This window comes from Ptiloglossa arizonensis, chromosome 11, assembly GCF_051014685.1.
Source record: "Ptiloglossa arizonensis isolate GNS036 chromosome 11, iyPtiAriz1_principal, whole genome shotgun sequence".
In the NCBI taxonomy this organism is placed as follows: Eukaryota; Metazoa; Arthropoda; class Insecta; order Hymenoptera; family Colletidae; genus Ptiloglossa; species Ptiloglossa arizonensis.
The window spans coordinates 10065153-10080785 of record NC_135058.1 but is presented as its reverse complement, the minus strand read 5'-3'; the positions used below and the strand labels follow the sequence as shown (position 1 = coordinate 10080785).

General features: G+C 30.1%; 5 protein-coding genes and 1 long non-coding RNA gene across 14 annotated transcripts; 3 read left to right on the top strand and 3 right to left on the bottom strand.

Moving 5' to 3' along the window:
* The first annotated feature begins 335 nt into the window (after positions 1–335).
* Positions 336–3064, top strand: Cct2 (chaperonin containing TCP1 subunit 2). Its single transcript, XM_076322785.1, has 7 exons — positions 336–465; positions 899–1208; positions 1339–1772; positions 1852–1929; positions 2011–2235; positions 2298–2679; positions 2759–3064. The coding sequence occupies exons 1-7, from the start codon at positions 463–465 to the stop codon at positions 2929–2931; spliced, it is 1605 nt and encodes a 534-aa protein (XP_076178900.1). The 5' UTR covers positions 336–462; the 3' UTR covers positions 2932–3064.
* A 324-nt stretch (positions 3065–3388) lies between these two features.
* On the bottom strand, positions 3389–6875 carry LOC143152530 (NADH-cytochrome b5 reductase 3). 2 transcript variants are annotated; one of them, XM_076322788.1, is made up of 4 exons: positions 5502–5656; positions 4482–4814; positions 4218–4406; positions 3389–4129 (listed from the first exon to the last, which is right to left on the bottom strand). In XM_076322788.1, the coding sequence occupies exons 1-4, from the start codon at positions 5520–5522 to the stop codon at positions 3746–3748; spliced, it is 927 nt and encodes a 308-aa protein (XP_076178903.1). In that variant the 5' UTR covers positions 5523–5656; the 3' UTR covers positions 3389–3745. The 2 variants fall into 2 exon arrangements, with proteins under 2 accessions (XP_076178903.1, XP_076178902.1); XM_076322787.1 differs by lacking the exon at positions 5502–5656 and adding an exon at positions 6626–6875 and having other exon boundaries at positions 3392–4129.
* Positions 5660–6514, bottom strand: LOC143152532 (uncharacterized). Of its 2 annotated transcripts, none has more exons than XR_012993589.1 (2): positions 5884–6514; positions 5660–5813 (listed from the first exon to the last, which is right to left on the bottom strand). It is a non-coding gene; the product is annotated as an uncharacterized LOC143152532 (long non-coding RNA). The 2 variants fall into 2 exon arrangements; XR_012993590.1 differs by having other exon boundaries at positions 5660–5801; positions 5884–6423.
* A 528-nt stretch (positions 6876–7403) lies between the features above and the next one.
* LOC143152533 (transmembrane protein 60) lies at positions 7404–8389 on the top strand. The gene is made up of 2 exons (XM_076322792.1): positions 7404–7750; positions 8225–8389. Exons 1-2 carry the CDS (start codon positions 7541–7543, stop codon positions 8246–8248), a joined length of 234 nt encoding a protein of 77 aa, XP_076178907.1. The 5' UTR covers positions 7404–7540; the 3' UTR covers positions 8249–8389.
* LOC143152531 (uncharacterized) lies at positions 8354–12934 on the top strand. Of its 3 annotated transcripts, none has more exons than XM_076322789.1 (6): positions 8354–8506; positions 9715–9966; positions 10049–10183; positions 10254–10359; positions 10447–10746; positions 11111–12934. In XM_076322789.1, exons 1-5 carry the CDS (start codon positions 8492–8494, stop codon positions 10599–10601), a joined length of 663 nt encoding a protein of 220 aa, XP_076178904.1. In that variant the 5' UTR covers positions 8354–8491; the 3' UTR covers positions 10602–10746; positions 11111–12934. The 3 variants fall into 3 exon arrangements, with proteins under 3 accessions (XP_076178904.1, XP_076178906.1, XP_076178905.1); XM_076322791.1 differs by lacking the exon at positions 8354–8506 and adding an exon at positions 8916–9204; XM_076322790.1 differs by lacking the exon at positions 8354–8506 and adding an exon at positions 9267–9489.
* Positions 9962–14810, bottom strand: Apc4 (anaphase-promoting complex subunit 4). 5 transcript variants are annotated; one of them, XM_076322782.1, is made up of 9 exons: positions 14567–14746; positions 13890–14043; positions 13567–13776; positions 13006–13388; positions 12734–12934; positions 12375–12656; positions 12085–12308; positions 11444–12015; positions 9962–11368 (listed from the first exon to the last, which is right to left on the bottom strand). In XM_076322782.1, exons 3-9 carry the CDS (start codon positions 13670–13672, stop codon positions 10962–10964), a joined length of 2175 nt encoding a protein of 724 aa, XP_076178897.1. In that variant the 5' UTR covers positions 13673–13776; positions 13890–14043; positions 14567–14746; the 3' UTR covers positions 9962–10961. The 5 variants fall into 5 exon arrangements, with proteins under 5 accessions (XP_076178897.1, XP_076178898.1, XP_076178895.1 ...); XM_076322783.1 differs by lacking the exons at positions 13890–14043; positions 14567–14746 and adding an exon at positions 14769–14810 and having other exon boundaries at positions 13567–13665; XM_076322780.1 differs by having other exon boundaries at positions 13567–13958.
* Between the last annotated feature and the right edge of the window lie 823 nt (positions 14811–15633).

Below are 15633 nucleotides of genomic sequence, written 5' to 3'. Positions count from 1 at the left end.
TTTTAAACACCACTTAAAAAAATATTTCATAGGAAGTGCTCCATGGTAAGAATATACGTTTTAATTTTAATAAAAAGAAACATCTATGTTACAATTCCAATCGTAATACTTCTTACGAACCTTAAAAGGAATTAAATTGAGAATCGTAATGATTGCGAACTGAGCAATGGCGCCATCTACATATATGTATCACAGAAAATTCTCGGTGCTTTCTTTTGATACTTAATTCTCAATGGCACATTCTATTTCCCGAGAATCTTTCTGATTCGTTCCAACACTACAGTCTCTTAAGTAACCAATCAGAAATCGCTACAACGGAAAACACATAGACAGTATTTGCTTGAAGTTTCAGGTAAAAGCGCCATCTTGAGAACGATAACTCTTTGTAATTGTGCTTTGCTGTCGTGTTGAAGTAACTTTATTCATTTATAAATTGTTTGATCATTTTAACAGTGATTCAAAATGGTAATTGAGTAATTTGAATATCCTAATGTTTATCATAAAGTAATAATACTGTAACACTATCAGAAATCAAAATAACAACGGGCTAATTTTTATTGCCCGGTTTCGTATATGAAGAAGTGACAAATGATGCACGTGTGTTAATTAAATAGTTTTCTCAATTAATAGCTTCATATTCATTTCTTGCAGCAAAAAATCATTTTGTAAAATTAAACTTCTAAAGTTTAAGCACACTTGTTAGCGTATAAACATTTTATGCATTAATAATTGCATTAAACAAGCATATTAATGTCATTGCATTATTAAACAATAAAAAATAAAGATGCAATGAAATTTTGCAATAAATAAAACATTTTAATTGAATTAGTATATACCATAAATTTTTACTGCAATTAACAGTAACAATAATTATATGAATTTAAAAATGAATTTGTAGGTGTCCTTAAATCCAGTTAGGATTCTCAAGAATGAAGCGGAAGAAGAGAAGGCAGAAATTGCCAGGTTAAGTTTATTCGTAGGTGCAATAGCTATTGGTGATTTGGTAAAGTCTACACTTGGGCCAAAGGGTATGGATAAGCTATTGGTGGCTCATGGCCGATCCGCAGGACAGGTTCAGGTAACTAATGATGGTGCAACAATTCTTAAAAATGTTGGTGTGGATAATCCTGCTGCTAAAATTTTGGTGGACATATCTCGTGTACAAGACGATGAAGTAGGAGATGGTACTACTTCTGTAACTGTCCTTGGTTTGTATATTATAATGTTATTTTTCTTGTTTATTTATAATGATGCATTACTTTAGATTAAATAGATTATAGTCAAATACCAAGAGTTAGTATAAAATCTAATATTTAAAAATATTGTTTCTCATTCTAGCTGCTGAATTATTAAGAGAAGCAGAGAAATTAATTGATCAAAAAATTCATCCGCAAACTATAATAGCTGGTTGGAGAAAAGCAACTAATGTGGCACGAGAAGCTTTAAAAAATTCTGCAACTGATAATTCAGCAGATCCTAAATGTTTCCGCGAAGATTTATTAAATATTGCACGTACCACTTTGAGTTCAAAAATTTTGTCTCAATACAAAGAGCATTTTAGTAAGCTTGCAGTGGATGCTGTATTACGCCTTAAAGGTTCTGGCAATTTGTCAGCTATTCAAGTGATTAAGAAACGGGGTGCAACTTTATCCTCTTCCTTCCTTGATGATGGATTTTTGCTAGATAAAAAGGCTGGTGTACATCAACCGCAAACAGTGACCGATGCTCGTATACTTATAGCTAACACTGCTATGGATACAGATAAAATCAAAGTAAAGAAAATAGAAATGTAAATTTATGGTAATGACATTTAAATTCAGCAGCAGTACTCATATGTGCATTGGGTTGTAGGTATTTGGATCTAGAGTTCGAGTTGATTCAATGGCAAAAATTGCAGAATTAGAAGCAGCTGAAAAAGAGAAAATGAAGGTGATTATATAAACTACTGTGCACAAGTACAAAATTTATATTTAATTACCAACAATTGTCTAATAATTATATTACATTTAGGATAAAGTTGAGAAAATTATAAAACACGGCTGCAACGTCTTTATTAATAGACAATTAATTTATAATTATCCAGAACAATTGTTTGCTGATGCTAATATTATGGCTATCGAGCATGCCGACTTTGATGGTATTGAAAGACTGGCTCTTGTCACTGGTGGAGAAATAGTTAGCACTTTTGACAATCCTGAGATGGTGAAACTTGGAAAATGTGCTCTCATCGAACAGGTATGCTTTTAAAATTTAATTAAAATCGTACACCACTTTTAAAAATCAATATGTTTTCATAGGTAATGATAGGTGAAGATACGCTGCTAAAATTCTCTGGAGTTCCTTTAGGAGAAGCCTGTACGGTAGTAATTAGAGGTGCCACACAACAAATTCTTGATGAAGCAGAAAGATCTTTGCACGATGCTCTTTGCGTATTAGCAGCTACAGTACGCGAATCTAGAATTGTTTATGGTGGAGGGTGTAGTGAGATGGTAATGGCTTGTGCCGTCATGAGCGCAGCGGCTGCTACTCCTGGAAAAGAAGCAGTCGCAATGGAATCTTTTGCTCGAGCTCTGCAACAATTACCTACCGTTATTGCTGATAATGCTGGGTATGATTCAGCTCAGCTTGTCAGTGAACTTCGGGCTGCACACAATTCTGGCGCGAATACAATGGGTCTCGGTATGTTGGTATATTATAAATATAATTATTAAAGATTTTTCAAAATAAAAGTAGTCAATAATATTTTAATGTTTAATAGATATGCAAGAAGGAAAAGTGGGATGCATGAAGCAGTTAGGAATAACAGAGTCTTGGGTTGTGAAGAGGCAAGCTTTACTTAGTGCAGCAGAAGCGGCAGAAATGATTTTACGTGTGGATGATATTCTGCGAGCGGCGCCCAGAAAGCGCGTGAAGGACCGTGGATATTGTTAATTGCAACCATTGTACTCTTTCATTGCTTTAATTTCGTTTGCACTGCTTCTTCGTGATACGAATTATAATTAGATTATCAACAACTTGGCTGCAAGTATTATCCATTTTGTTAATAAACAAATATTAATTGCGAGTTGTTAGTTAATATCAATACACTAATTATCCTTCGAATTATGCAATATGTAGTCATTTTGTACTACACATCTTACATTACCAATTGGAAAGGAAGTATGATAAGGATTTATAAAACATTCTGAAGAACTTGTGATCATCATTTTTTATAACAATACAATAGGTTTAACATCAATAAATGCTTTAACCTATATAGTGTTTCTCACTAAAGCTCTGCACTGACGATGTATTTTATAAAAAATTAAAAAATTTAATCAAAAACCATTAACAATCGTATTTATAGAAAATATGGAATTACAAAATATTACTGTCCCTATTCCATAAAGAATAATTATTTTTGTATAAACAATTAAGTATTACTTTTTAGCGTACTTGAATATTAATCATAAACATTTCTTTAATAAATTTGAATATTTGAAATAAGTACTTAATATTCTTGTGTGCATTACAATTCATTATGTAATTTATGAATTAATTGTGTATAGTATCAATAATTGTAGTTATTGATATTGCACAAATATAATTTTTGAACTACCACTGCACATTTACTAGGTAATCAATATAAATAAAATGTAAAATGCTGTCTTTGCAAAGAGGTTCATGTATCTTATTTAATGAGAGAACATACTAATAAAATGAATGCATTCTACATTTGAGTGCAACATAAAATAAATATGTCGCTTTAATATGCAAATCGTAATTTTGGATCATATCCAAGTTTATCAAGGTTAGGATTACAAGCAAAGTTTATCATTGGAGGTGGACCACACATAAGAACAATTGTATCAGATGATGGAGGGAACATATGCTTCTCTATCATTTCTGTATTTATAAAACCTGTACTGTATGGCCAATTTTCATCACTAGTATCTATTGTATACCAGACTTTTAATTTGTTAGGATGATTCTTTGCAATATCATCTAATTCTTCTCGAAGAAGTATGTCTTTTTCTGTTTGGTTAGCAAAAAGTAAAGAACATTGAGTTTCATCTGTAGGGTCCTTTACCATAGCACGAATTAATTGCAACATTGGTGTGATTCCTGTGCCACCAGCTAACATTACAACCTACATTAACATAAAAGATTATATATTTATTTTCAAAATTTTGTAATTGTAAAATACATTTACAAACTTAAATTAATAATGTACATACTTTTTTAACATTATATTCTGCAGGTGGATCTTTTCTTAAAATTTTTATAGAAAACTTTCCATGTCCTTTGTAAACAAGCCGACCAGAAGGTCCTCTAAAATCAACAGTATCTCCAATATTCAAGTTTTCCAAATACTGAGATAATTTTCCTCCTTCACGGAATTTAGGATGTACATTTTTGAAGTATACCTTAACATAAGTTTTAAATATTAAATTCCTGCATTAAAGTGTAAATTCTTTACTGTTTATTACTTTTTTACTTACTTTAATAACAAGGTCAACATAACCATGATCATCATCACTTGAAACAGGTGTATAAGAACGTATAACAACTTCTCCATCGATCTTTGCTGTTAAATGTACATGTTGACCAATAGGTAATCCTAGAATATGATCTGGTGTTGGCAAACCAAATCTAAACTTTCTTGTATCATGACTTAATATGTCCTTTTGAATTAATGGCAAGCTATATTTTACAACTGGATCAGCTAGTAGAATTGGAGATTTCTTTTTTTTATCGCTATTCCAACATTTGTAAGCTTTAACTGCTAATCCTATTATAGCTATGGTTCCCACTGCAGCCAATACTGGTAAAATCTAAAAAATAGTTCATAATTTCCTTAATTCTTATTATGTTATTAAGAATTAATTTTCTAAAGAGTTTTATGTAATACTTGTAGATATTATAAAATCCTTTACTGTTTCATAAGCTATAAGAATGACTACTTCATAAAGTAATTATTTTGTTTGACTTTTAACTTAAGATATCAACTGTAATTATTATGTTACACATATTACTGAATATGACATAAACTTGAAAGTTATTGTTATTAGGATTCTTAAGGTAAGGATTAAGTTAATTATTAATAAATATTAAATGAGTCATTTTCATCACAAAAATTTAATAAAAGCCAACAATTGCATCAGAATGAAAACAAAAATAGAATTCAAAATTGTTCATAAGGATTGTCTACAACAAAAAGATTCATAAATCCTAGACTTGAATGAGACTTCAGTTTGCAAATATGTTATTTCATGTAGACATAAATGTCAGCTTACGAATAATGTTGGGATCTCTTTTACAATTCAAAAGTTCCTTCCGAACACATAAAGAAACTACCAAAACTTTTGCGTAATGTAAAATAATACATTGAGTATGAAATCGATTTCTCGACTAGGTCATTTATTAACCCCTAAAACGATTACTTTTCTAAACTGAAACAATTAATTTAAAAACGAAATTTAGCGTCATTTTAGTTTCCTTTTTCATTCAAACAAACTTACCAGTGGTCGTAAGTTTGGCATCGTAACTCAAACCGCACGTGGTTAGAACCTTCGCGAAAGAATGCAGAGAACGAGGCTAAGATCGTAACCTTACAGAGTACGGTTACAGTTGGGGTTAATAAAAAAAAGAAATATTTTTATTGGAAGAACGAGCACCAATCCTAGGACTGTATACTTAATAAGAAACCTTGTGGAAACGTCTTAGACCGAATTTTTACGTGCACGCCTCGAGAAATCACCGGCTTTACAGGGGTCAGACACAGGGCGCTACCCTTTAAAATAGATCTTACTTCTCTCGATCTAAGAACAGTACTACTATTTCAACGTATTTATAGCTATATTACCAGAGGTATTACATATGCGGGATAAATGTGTTCTTTACCTTTGCACAGATAACACAATGAAATCATTCAATGCCTTTCCAGAATTCGTATAAAGTACATTTCTCAATAATGAAACACTACCGCCCATTTAATCACTTTTATAGTGCACAATTTTATTAAAAAAAGTCATATTAATTAGAAATAATTATAATCTGTAAGAAACTTCAATTACAAATGTGTAGTAACAAATGTTTCGTGAATTATACTTTTATAACGTTTAATCCATTTTCATTACATTAAAACAATACAAATTCCATTTCCGCTGACCAAGTGATCAAGCGGGTACTCAGTAAATTACACATTCTTGTTACATATTTATAAGGATCATTCACTAAAGAGATAGTAGCACTGACTACAGCTGTTTACATTGACACCTATTAATGTTTCCTCTCTGTTGTTTTGAATAAATTGTTGATTTTATAAGTAATTTCATTATTTAACGATAAACATTTTCAAACGAATATAAATGTTTATCAAAATGATCACGGTAACAATTCTTTAAAATTATGCGTCCTTGAGATTTATTCGACTTTACTAAGAAAAATGTAAACTTTTGAGACACCTTGTATAACTATTTATCATATGGTACATTACATATTATAAATATTTTGACCTTATTTGAACATACAATATGACTTTGGTTATTCAAAAATGACATTCTGTTTACCAACAAATACTGATATAGCGAATATTTGAATTTGATAAAAAAAAATGGTATTTTTTTATATAAAATATACGCACATAAGATTTGTCCAATGTTGTATTGTTCATTGGTTCAGACATAATAGTTATTATAATATTTACACTCTATCTTCACGAATGTCAGGAATGTAGCACTTAGTAACCACCTGTTATATCATTACTTCAAAGACATAAACAATTTATCATTTTTAAACGATTAATAAATATTTGATGTAAATTGTAGAAGAAAAAAATGTTAACGAGCACTCTGCCTCTGAAACTGGTACTTGACTGGATGATCGTACGAGTTTGACTTTGATATTTTTCTATCGGGTGATGAAATATTCAGGTCAGAAGGACATTATTGCAGATAGCATATTATCTTTCGATAATCTATGTAACTGCATTATGTAACACTTGCATTAAATTTTTTTAGTGATACATATGAAAAATTCAAGTATTATAGTTTATATATATACATATAAATATATTGGTTTATTACATAGCATGTATTGTTTATAAATATTGTAATAAATCAGAAATGTTTTATATCTTGTCTAATACACTTCACTTTTCTTTAAACACGGAGAAAAAAGTATCAAATCATGCCCTTGTATTATGACTTTTATAATAATTCTTTTATTATTTGATTAAAAAATTGTATCTTTTTTCGTATATATAATGTTAGAAAATGCTATGATTAAATTAAAAAAATCATTATAAACTAACAATATATTTATTCTTAAAAAATATTGGAATGCCGCATTATATTTGCATAATATTAATTTCTGATAACTCGTTTATTCAGCAAGTAGCGACATCTTGAAACTTGTTATAGCACATAAATTCGTCGATAGTAGAGGTTAGGTATATCAAGTGTTGATGTAAACAGATCGGCAAATTTGCAATATGATTATATAGTTCCGCGATCACATTTTGTCTCATGATTTTTTACGCATTTAATTTTATACTTCAATGGCAGTTGTACATCGTGCATTATTTACATGGTTCATTCTGTTAATTTTTCTGATTTTACTTGATTTGAGACTCGATCAGAGGATACAATGGAATTGGTTTATAGTTTTCATTCCGATGTGGTTATATGATCATATTCTTCTCATTTATAGAGTTTTTAATATGATTTCTCACTGCAAAAATGAACGTGTTATTAATTTACGTCGTGAAGTAAGTTGTAAGAGAAAGGATAAATTAAAAGAAAAAAGATGAACTTTTTTCTTGACAGATATCCAGTTTCAGTAAAATTTATTTATTCTTAAAAATCTACATTTAATTGATATGCATTATACTTATTATTGTATAAATTGTAAGTTATTCAATCAATTAATTTGCAAATAAAATTGATAATTAATAAACTTTTTAATCAATTGTGTGCTTTAGTATGTTCTGTGTTATTTTACTATTACTATTATATACATTGAGAGAAAGGCATTTGAAAAACTAGTATTATGTTATAAATAATATTAATTTCTTTTAAATAATCAATATGTTAGCTTTTAAGATCTTTATAAGAAATTAAATAATAATTACAAATTGTCATTATAATATAGAATATAAAATTAACATTTATTACTGTTTAATATATACAACAAATTTTGGTGGAACTGGGTATTAATTTCAGTTTATGAAGGTTAAGGACAGTTTCTTTTTAGGTATGGTACATAACTGCTGTATTTATGAAATTAAGTGCCCAAATTTTGATATGTTTGAAATTGGAAGCACCTCATTGGTTTCTACCAGCGAAAGTTGTTCTGGCACCACTTTGGATTCTTCTTCCAGGATTGGCAGTTGATGTTTTCATACATTTGATACAACAGCACCGATTTTGATACTAGCTAGATTATGGTTAATTTAAAGATTCTCACACATCTGCAACATTCACCATATTTTATATGAATCTACATTTAAATGCTAATCAGTTATGTAAGTTGTTGTGTTTATAATATATAATTTATACTGATTTATTTTGTCAATAATGATTTGTGTTCAGTCCATATTAAAAAAATAGTGTAATTACTTTATTTATAAAAGCATTTAAGGCTGTGTGATTTATACTTTATGAATATATATTAAAATGTAGCAATAATATTCTGTTATGCCTTGTAGTAACTCATATGTGTACATATATTAAATAATGATAAAAGGTCTGAATATATATAAATATTGCCTTGACATTGAGTTTTCTCTTATATTGAGTATATATTATTGTTTTTGCAGTAGTCATAGTAAAGAAATATATAGTATACTTTCAAATGGTATGGTAGTCACAAGATGCCAGTCTAGCTTACTATAAATACTCTATTGCACAAGAATGAATAGGACAAAGATATAAATAAGTAATTCTACAGCGGCTTCATTATCGAAGCTTTCTCATTAGTTTATAAGACTGCCATCATTTAGAAACAGTGATTTTTATGCTTATCATTACTTTATACTAGTATATTTAAATATTAAAGTATAACATAAAAACAGTGGGAGACTATACACAGTTATCTTCACAGTTATGCAATGTGGTTCATTGACAAGTGACTTCTGCTTCCATTGTGCATAGAATAATTGCTCTAGCAACCATCTGTCACATTTAGAACCTGTTTTATGGTATTGAAATTCTTACCTTAAAGGTAAAATTAGAATGTAATTGTATAATAGAATAAGATGCGCTAACAACATAAGACATTTTGCTAGCACAGTTCATGGTAAAAGGAGTTCTGTGACATAGTTATACAGTATTCTTATATTTCTATTATGGTCTTAGTTTTATTCGACTTAACATTTAATTTGTTTGAGTGAAGACATAAAGAATATATACAGTGTGTGTTGTTATAATAATTTGAAGTAATAGCAATTTAATAGGCGTATTCATACATACCGTACTTGAAAGTGTGGGCATAAGAAACATGCAACAGGTAGAAGATTTAAAAACTATCTTTTAAAATTTGATGTTCAATTATTACTAGAATTAAAAATTTAAAAAAAATAACAATTAACAAATTAAAAAGGTTGAAGATAAAATTATAAATTGTACTATTAAAATAATATTTAAATACAAAAATTTATTTTTGTTTAGATTTATATACTTTATTTGTTATTTGAACTAATCATTTTCTAATTTCTTTGATTTTATTTTACAGATGAATGTAAACTCTTTGACACTTTTCTGTTTATCAGTATTATTATTGAAAACTGGATTTGTTGATGGTACGATTACTGTAACAGAGGTTCCAGCTGGTCATTTAGCTGAACTTCCATGTTTAAGCAGCGATGATCATCATCGTTTCATGTTTTGGCAACTCACTGATGATAGACGCATCATTGGACCAGGAAACCCCATGGATGAGAACAAGTACAATTATGAAGTATTGACTGGAAAACTTTTTATTAGGGTAATTAATAATCATGAACAGAAACAAATGCATATAAGTATAACATGTTTTTAGTTTTAATACATTAAGGTCTTCTTGGCAGGGTGTATCAACAGCTGAATCTGGTTTCTATAAGTGTGTTTCAAAAGGCATAGCAGATCATTCTGCTATCAATATTCATGTTGTTGAGTTGATTGTTAAGAAAGATTGGGAAGATGTTTGGGAAAATGATTTTGAGGTATATTCAAATATATTTATGTAATAAACATATTTTATTTAATAATTTCTTTGGATATTTCGTTTTATAGACAAATTTGTTAAGAGGAATGGCAGCAACTATGATAGTAGTTGTTGCAATAGCAGTTGTTCTTTTCATTATCACAAGGAAAAGAAGACAAAATCACAGATTTTTCGGTATGTATGCGTAAATTTATAAACATAAATAAAAAATAAACTAAAAATCATATTAGTATATTTGATCATGGAAAATCATTATTATAGATCTCGAAGAATCAAGGGAAAATTCACCAGCAAAATATGCACCAAATGTCAGTGTTGCTCCTACATTACCCACACCAATAATTGAGGAAAGTGGTATTGATAATTCAGCTCTTGACATCGATTTTCCAAGAGTATTGAGACAAATGCAAAAATAACAAACAACATTGTGATTCATTATACAAAGCAATTTTTTTTATAGTAGATTATAAAATATCACATCAAAAAGACGTATGGAATTATGAATTGTTTATGTACATGTACATATATAAAACTTTCAGTCATGTCATTCACACATGAAAGGTAAATACTTAATAACATAGTTGTAACTAATACTTCTTAGATTAAAATTCATAATACATTACTGTACATACAAATGATGATTAAATCCCTTAGTCAAATATTTCATTACTTTAACAAGTATAAAATAATAACACTATTTTTCACTTTATATCTCGCTCCTATGTTTGTGTTATTTTTATCGATCATACTCTAAACCTTTTTTTATGTATGCAATTTCATTGAGAAACATTTGCAGCTGTTCCATGTGCAGTGTCTAACATATTATCATTAGTTCCACCTTCTTCGTCTTCTTCATCTTCCTCTTCTTCAGGTTCTACTTCAGTTTCTAATAATCTTATTTTCCTATTATTTTCGCTTAAAACAGCAGCTACTTTTCGCGCACCACTGACTGCTAGCCTAGCAGAAATACCTTGGAAAGGACGCGGCCAACCATTACCTAAAAGATCAGTTAAAGTAACTGTATTTTTATCTTGATTTTCAAAAATTCGAGAATGGTTCAATGGTAACTGCACAAGGAATGATGCTTGGATATATTTATTTAGCAATAATAAGCTGATATACTCCTGGGAATAAAACTGTAGATCAACTACAGTACCATCCATGTAAACTTTCATATAAGATTCTGGTAAATAAAATATGTTATAGTTAGTTTTTAAAATTTAATTATTATGCATATATTTATAATAAATAAACAAACCTGATCTGTGATCTACATCTATCATTCCTGATGTAAAACTGAGCGATACAGGCTCTGTATTTGAACATTCAACTTTAAAAAGTCGTAATATTTTATGATCAACATCACATGTAGCTACTAATAGACCATCATCACTTGTTACAATTTGGGAAGATGTAAATGCTATAGATGGTGCCAAAGCAATGCTTGATATAGAGAATTGATCAACTAAGCCTTGATAAGCCTCTCCAAAAACATTAAGTATGGCAGAAATTAATTTTGCATGGGATTGCAATAATGAGAAATTAAGATCTTGTTTCACTATGAGCGGATGATCACGAAAACATTGATTTTCATCGAGCATAGCGGCCCATTCACTTCCTTCGGGGGTTAAGCAAGTTTGTAAATTTTCACGTCGTAAATACTGGCCCAATTTTTCTAGATTCACTCCCTTTCTACCTCCCATATTTGGTTCAGTTTTGTCAAAACCACGCAAAAATTCAGCAATAAATGTTAATTCTTGTTGACTGACTCGATTTACTTCAGATGGTATTCTTTCATCTGTTAGCCTCAGAATGACAACATACAGCCACCTTAAATTATAGAAAAAAGCCGAAATAGTAAAGATATCACTGATAGCATTTTTAATTTTTAAAACATACCGAAAAAAGGCTTTATAATCGCGCATGCTGTGATCTATTACTTGTTGAATTTCAGAAGATTTTGCTAGAAAAGCTTCTGATGCATGAAGAGCATTAGTTATAACATTTTCATCTGTAAGTCCCAATAATTCATATGGACCACCTAGTCTCACCATTCCTCTCATTTCAGCCAATTGATATACTAATGCCATTCCAACACTGGTTAAATTTTTTAAGACTAATTTCTGTAAAATAATACTCCATTACTACAATATGCTATGATTTTTAAAATTGAAAGTTCTATGTTATACCTGTATATTACTATAACACATTTCAATACTGTGTCCTAATTTTTTCAGTCCTTTTTCAGTTAAATCTCGCAATAGAAAATTTTCCAAATTTTGAGTCGGTATGCCAATCATTAATAGTTCTAAGAAATCTGCAGCCACTCCACCAGGTGGATTTGTTTCTGCATACCGTGCAAGCTTTTCATCCATTTCCAAGAGAATTGTTTCCCATGCTTCAGAAATTGCCATTAACGTGCGTGAAAGATAACCCATCAAATATTCTATATTAGCTTGAGCTTGTGCTACCTTAGATTTAAATAAAGAATTTGTAGGTAATTTATCATTTTTAAAAATAAAATTATAAACTGTATTATCCAAACAACCTTTAAAAATGCAGTATTTTGTTCTAGCAATTGACACCACAATCTATTCACTTTAATGCCACTATTGTCTTTCCATGTGATCCATATTGGTTTACCAGATCCGCCGCTAATCTCTAATATTCGACCAAGACCAACAGAAATTGTACCACAGTAGAACATTCCAAACACGTACATTGCAACATTTCCATTGTCCAAACCAAGCTAGAAAATTAAATTGCATATAATAACTACATCATTAATATTTTAAGACATTTATGCATAAATGAACTTACAAAAAGTATATCTAATGTTTGAAATAAGAATTCTCTGCGTTCAGGTTCTTGACCAAAACTTCTATTTAAACTTGGTAAAGGTGGAAGATATTCTCCCATTGGTAGCATACTTGCTTTGTTACTATTTAACGAACTATCATTTTCTAGATTTGTCAATGGCAACCATGTCATGCATGTAATTCCACTGAGCAAGTTAATTTCTGTTCTATGAATAATATTTTTGTTTTCAATATCTACAAGACATACTAATTTGGATGTTTCATAACAAACAGCAAGAAGTTTTCCATCCGGTCTCCACGCTAAGTTCACTAAAGTATCAGATTCTTCTTGTGGACTCAATAACCATACCCTTTGCCACGTTAATCTATGAAGGGTAACTTCTCCTACAAGAATTAAATAAAACAATACTCTTTGTTGTACTTGTAGAAATATGTTTAAGATTTACAAATGATCATGAGAAGTAAAATTGGGCATTATACTTATTAGTTAATATCAAGTGAATTTTGGAAAAATTTAAGTAATTGATAAACTCCAAGTTGTTTACTGTTTTGAAAATCTAACCTTTTACATTGGCAATTGCTAAAAGATCCATTTTTGGTGACCATTGCATTTTCGTTACTTCAGCTGAAAGTTGTCGTTCCTCTAATTGTCTCATGCTACCTGCCATTTTTATAATTTCGATCACGCTAACTTACAAAATCATCTCATTGGGCTAATAAATATCGCAATTCTAAGGTTATGTTTTTCAATGATGTTTTGCGTCGCCCACATCTACAATGCATATAAATACAACACTACGCTACACTGTTTCACGCTATACGTACTATTATAGTATGTATATATTTTGTCGGTTACGTTGAAATTACGCAAAAGTTGAAACTAACGTTTATTGTGAATTGAGTTTTCGAGATACGTAGTTTAAGAATTGTTGTTTACAGTATGTGGGAAATAATCTATTTTTAAACAATGTGAAATTGTTGAAATTATATCCAAAGATTTTCTTTACAAGCATTTATAAGGATTTCAGCGTGTAACTTTCTTTAACATAATAAAATTTGAAAACTGTTATACCGTTGCTATTTGTCACTCTTACTAATTATACTAAACGAAAAGAGGAAAATTATTTTCACGAAACGTTTCATTTTATGAAATGTTATATATTAATTGATCCGAAAACAGCACGTTTCGGTCTCGTGTTCGAAAAGTCCATGTATAAAGGGGAATGCAACGTTTAAACAAATTGTTTAAACGTTGCCAAAAGTAAGTCAGCGAATGTCGAAGGTAGAGATTTAAAATTAAAAATAAACGTCGTTACTGGCTTTTAACATGCACGTAGAATATTGAACATGGTCGAAAATGACGTGTCAGAAAATATTTTCTAATAGCAAATTACTCCAATTTTTGAAAATCGTTTAAAAAGACTACTGCGTCAGTTTAGAAACGTGTAATACAAAAATAGATTAAAAATTGATTTACTTCTATACGATAGAAAAGACAATTTGACATATTCTGAAAACTTCGTATTATACGATTAATTAATTATAAATGCGTAATGTAGTACCGTTTAAACCAGTGATCTATATCGATCGTTATTTTTACGAGGAAATAGGAGTTTACGACACGTTATAGAGATCGTTACTAAGGAATCGAGCTATTATTTAATTCGTACGTTGAGCTATTTCCTCTTTTAAAACATTTGGCGTTTTAGCAGGAAGACGCTACTTAAGATGCGATTGAGATGTTGGATATATAGGAACTTTTACACAAAGGAAATGAAGTAGAAGCAAATTCGACGAGCTGCTGAAAGCCACTTTCCCGATTGTAAATGACGTCACAAACTACTTTCTCCTTTTTGCAGTTTTACATGTGTTTCCATACTAAGCGATAGAGGGCGTTGCAGGTAGGTTTGTGCAAACAGAGGTGGAGTGGTAGGGATAACCCAACGGAATAGTGGGGTTAAAATCTCAATGGCCTTGAGGTTATTCAATTGGTTCATTCACATTCGTTTACGCTCGTTTAATTACTTTTCATTTGATGTTCGTAGTACATGCTCCTAGTAAAGATGCAATTTATACAATTTAATTTTACGACAATAGTTTAAAATTGTACTTAGATTGCAATCAATGTTGACGATCTTGTTATCATCAATTTCAACAATAATTTTTTATTATACGAAATGATTCTACAAAATTTTTTTTTGACAATTTTTATTTCGTCAATAATTTTAAGGAATTTAAAATTTATCGATTAAGATTGAAAAATTACAGCAGAAACGTTAATTTATTTCATTCTTCGTTGAACTATCGATCAAACGAAGGTTTCGGGTATCAAATAATTGTCACTTATAGAATGAAATTACATCGAACAAAATTTTGTTACAAATGTCGCCGTGGGCTTGCGCGTAAAAAATTGACACGATACAGACAAAGTACATATAGCGAATCTAACGAGACACGTATTCGATGGAAACGATATTTTTGACATTTCTAATGCTTGTTCTATTTATGTCAAGTTTGCCGTGTATCGATATACAAAAATGCCACGAATTTCGTTACTCATCATTTCGTAGTAACGTAGACGCGACGAACGATTGCAGTACAGAGCAACCCGTTTTGTCCGTGTCGCTGA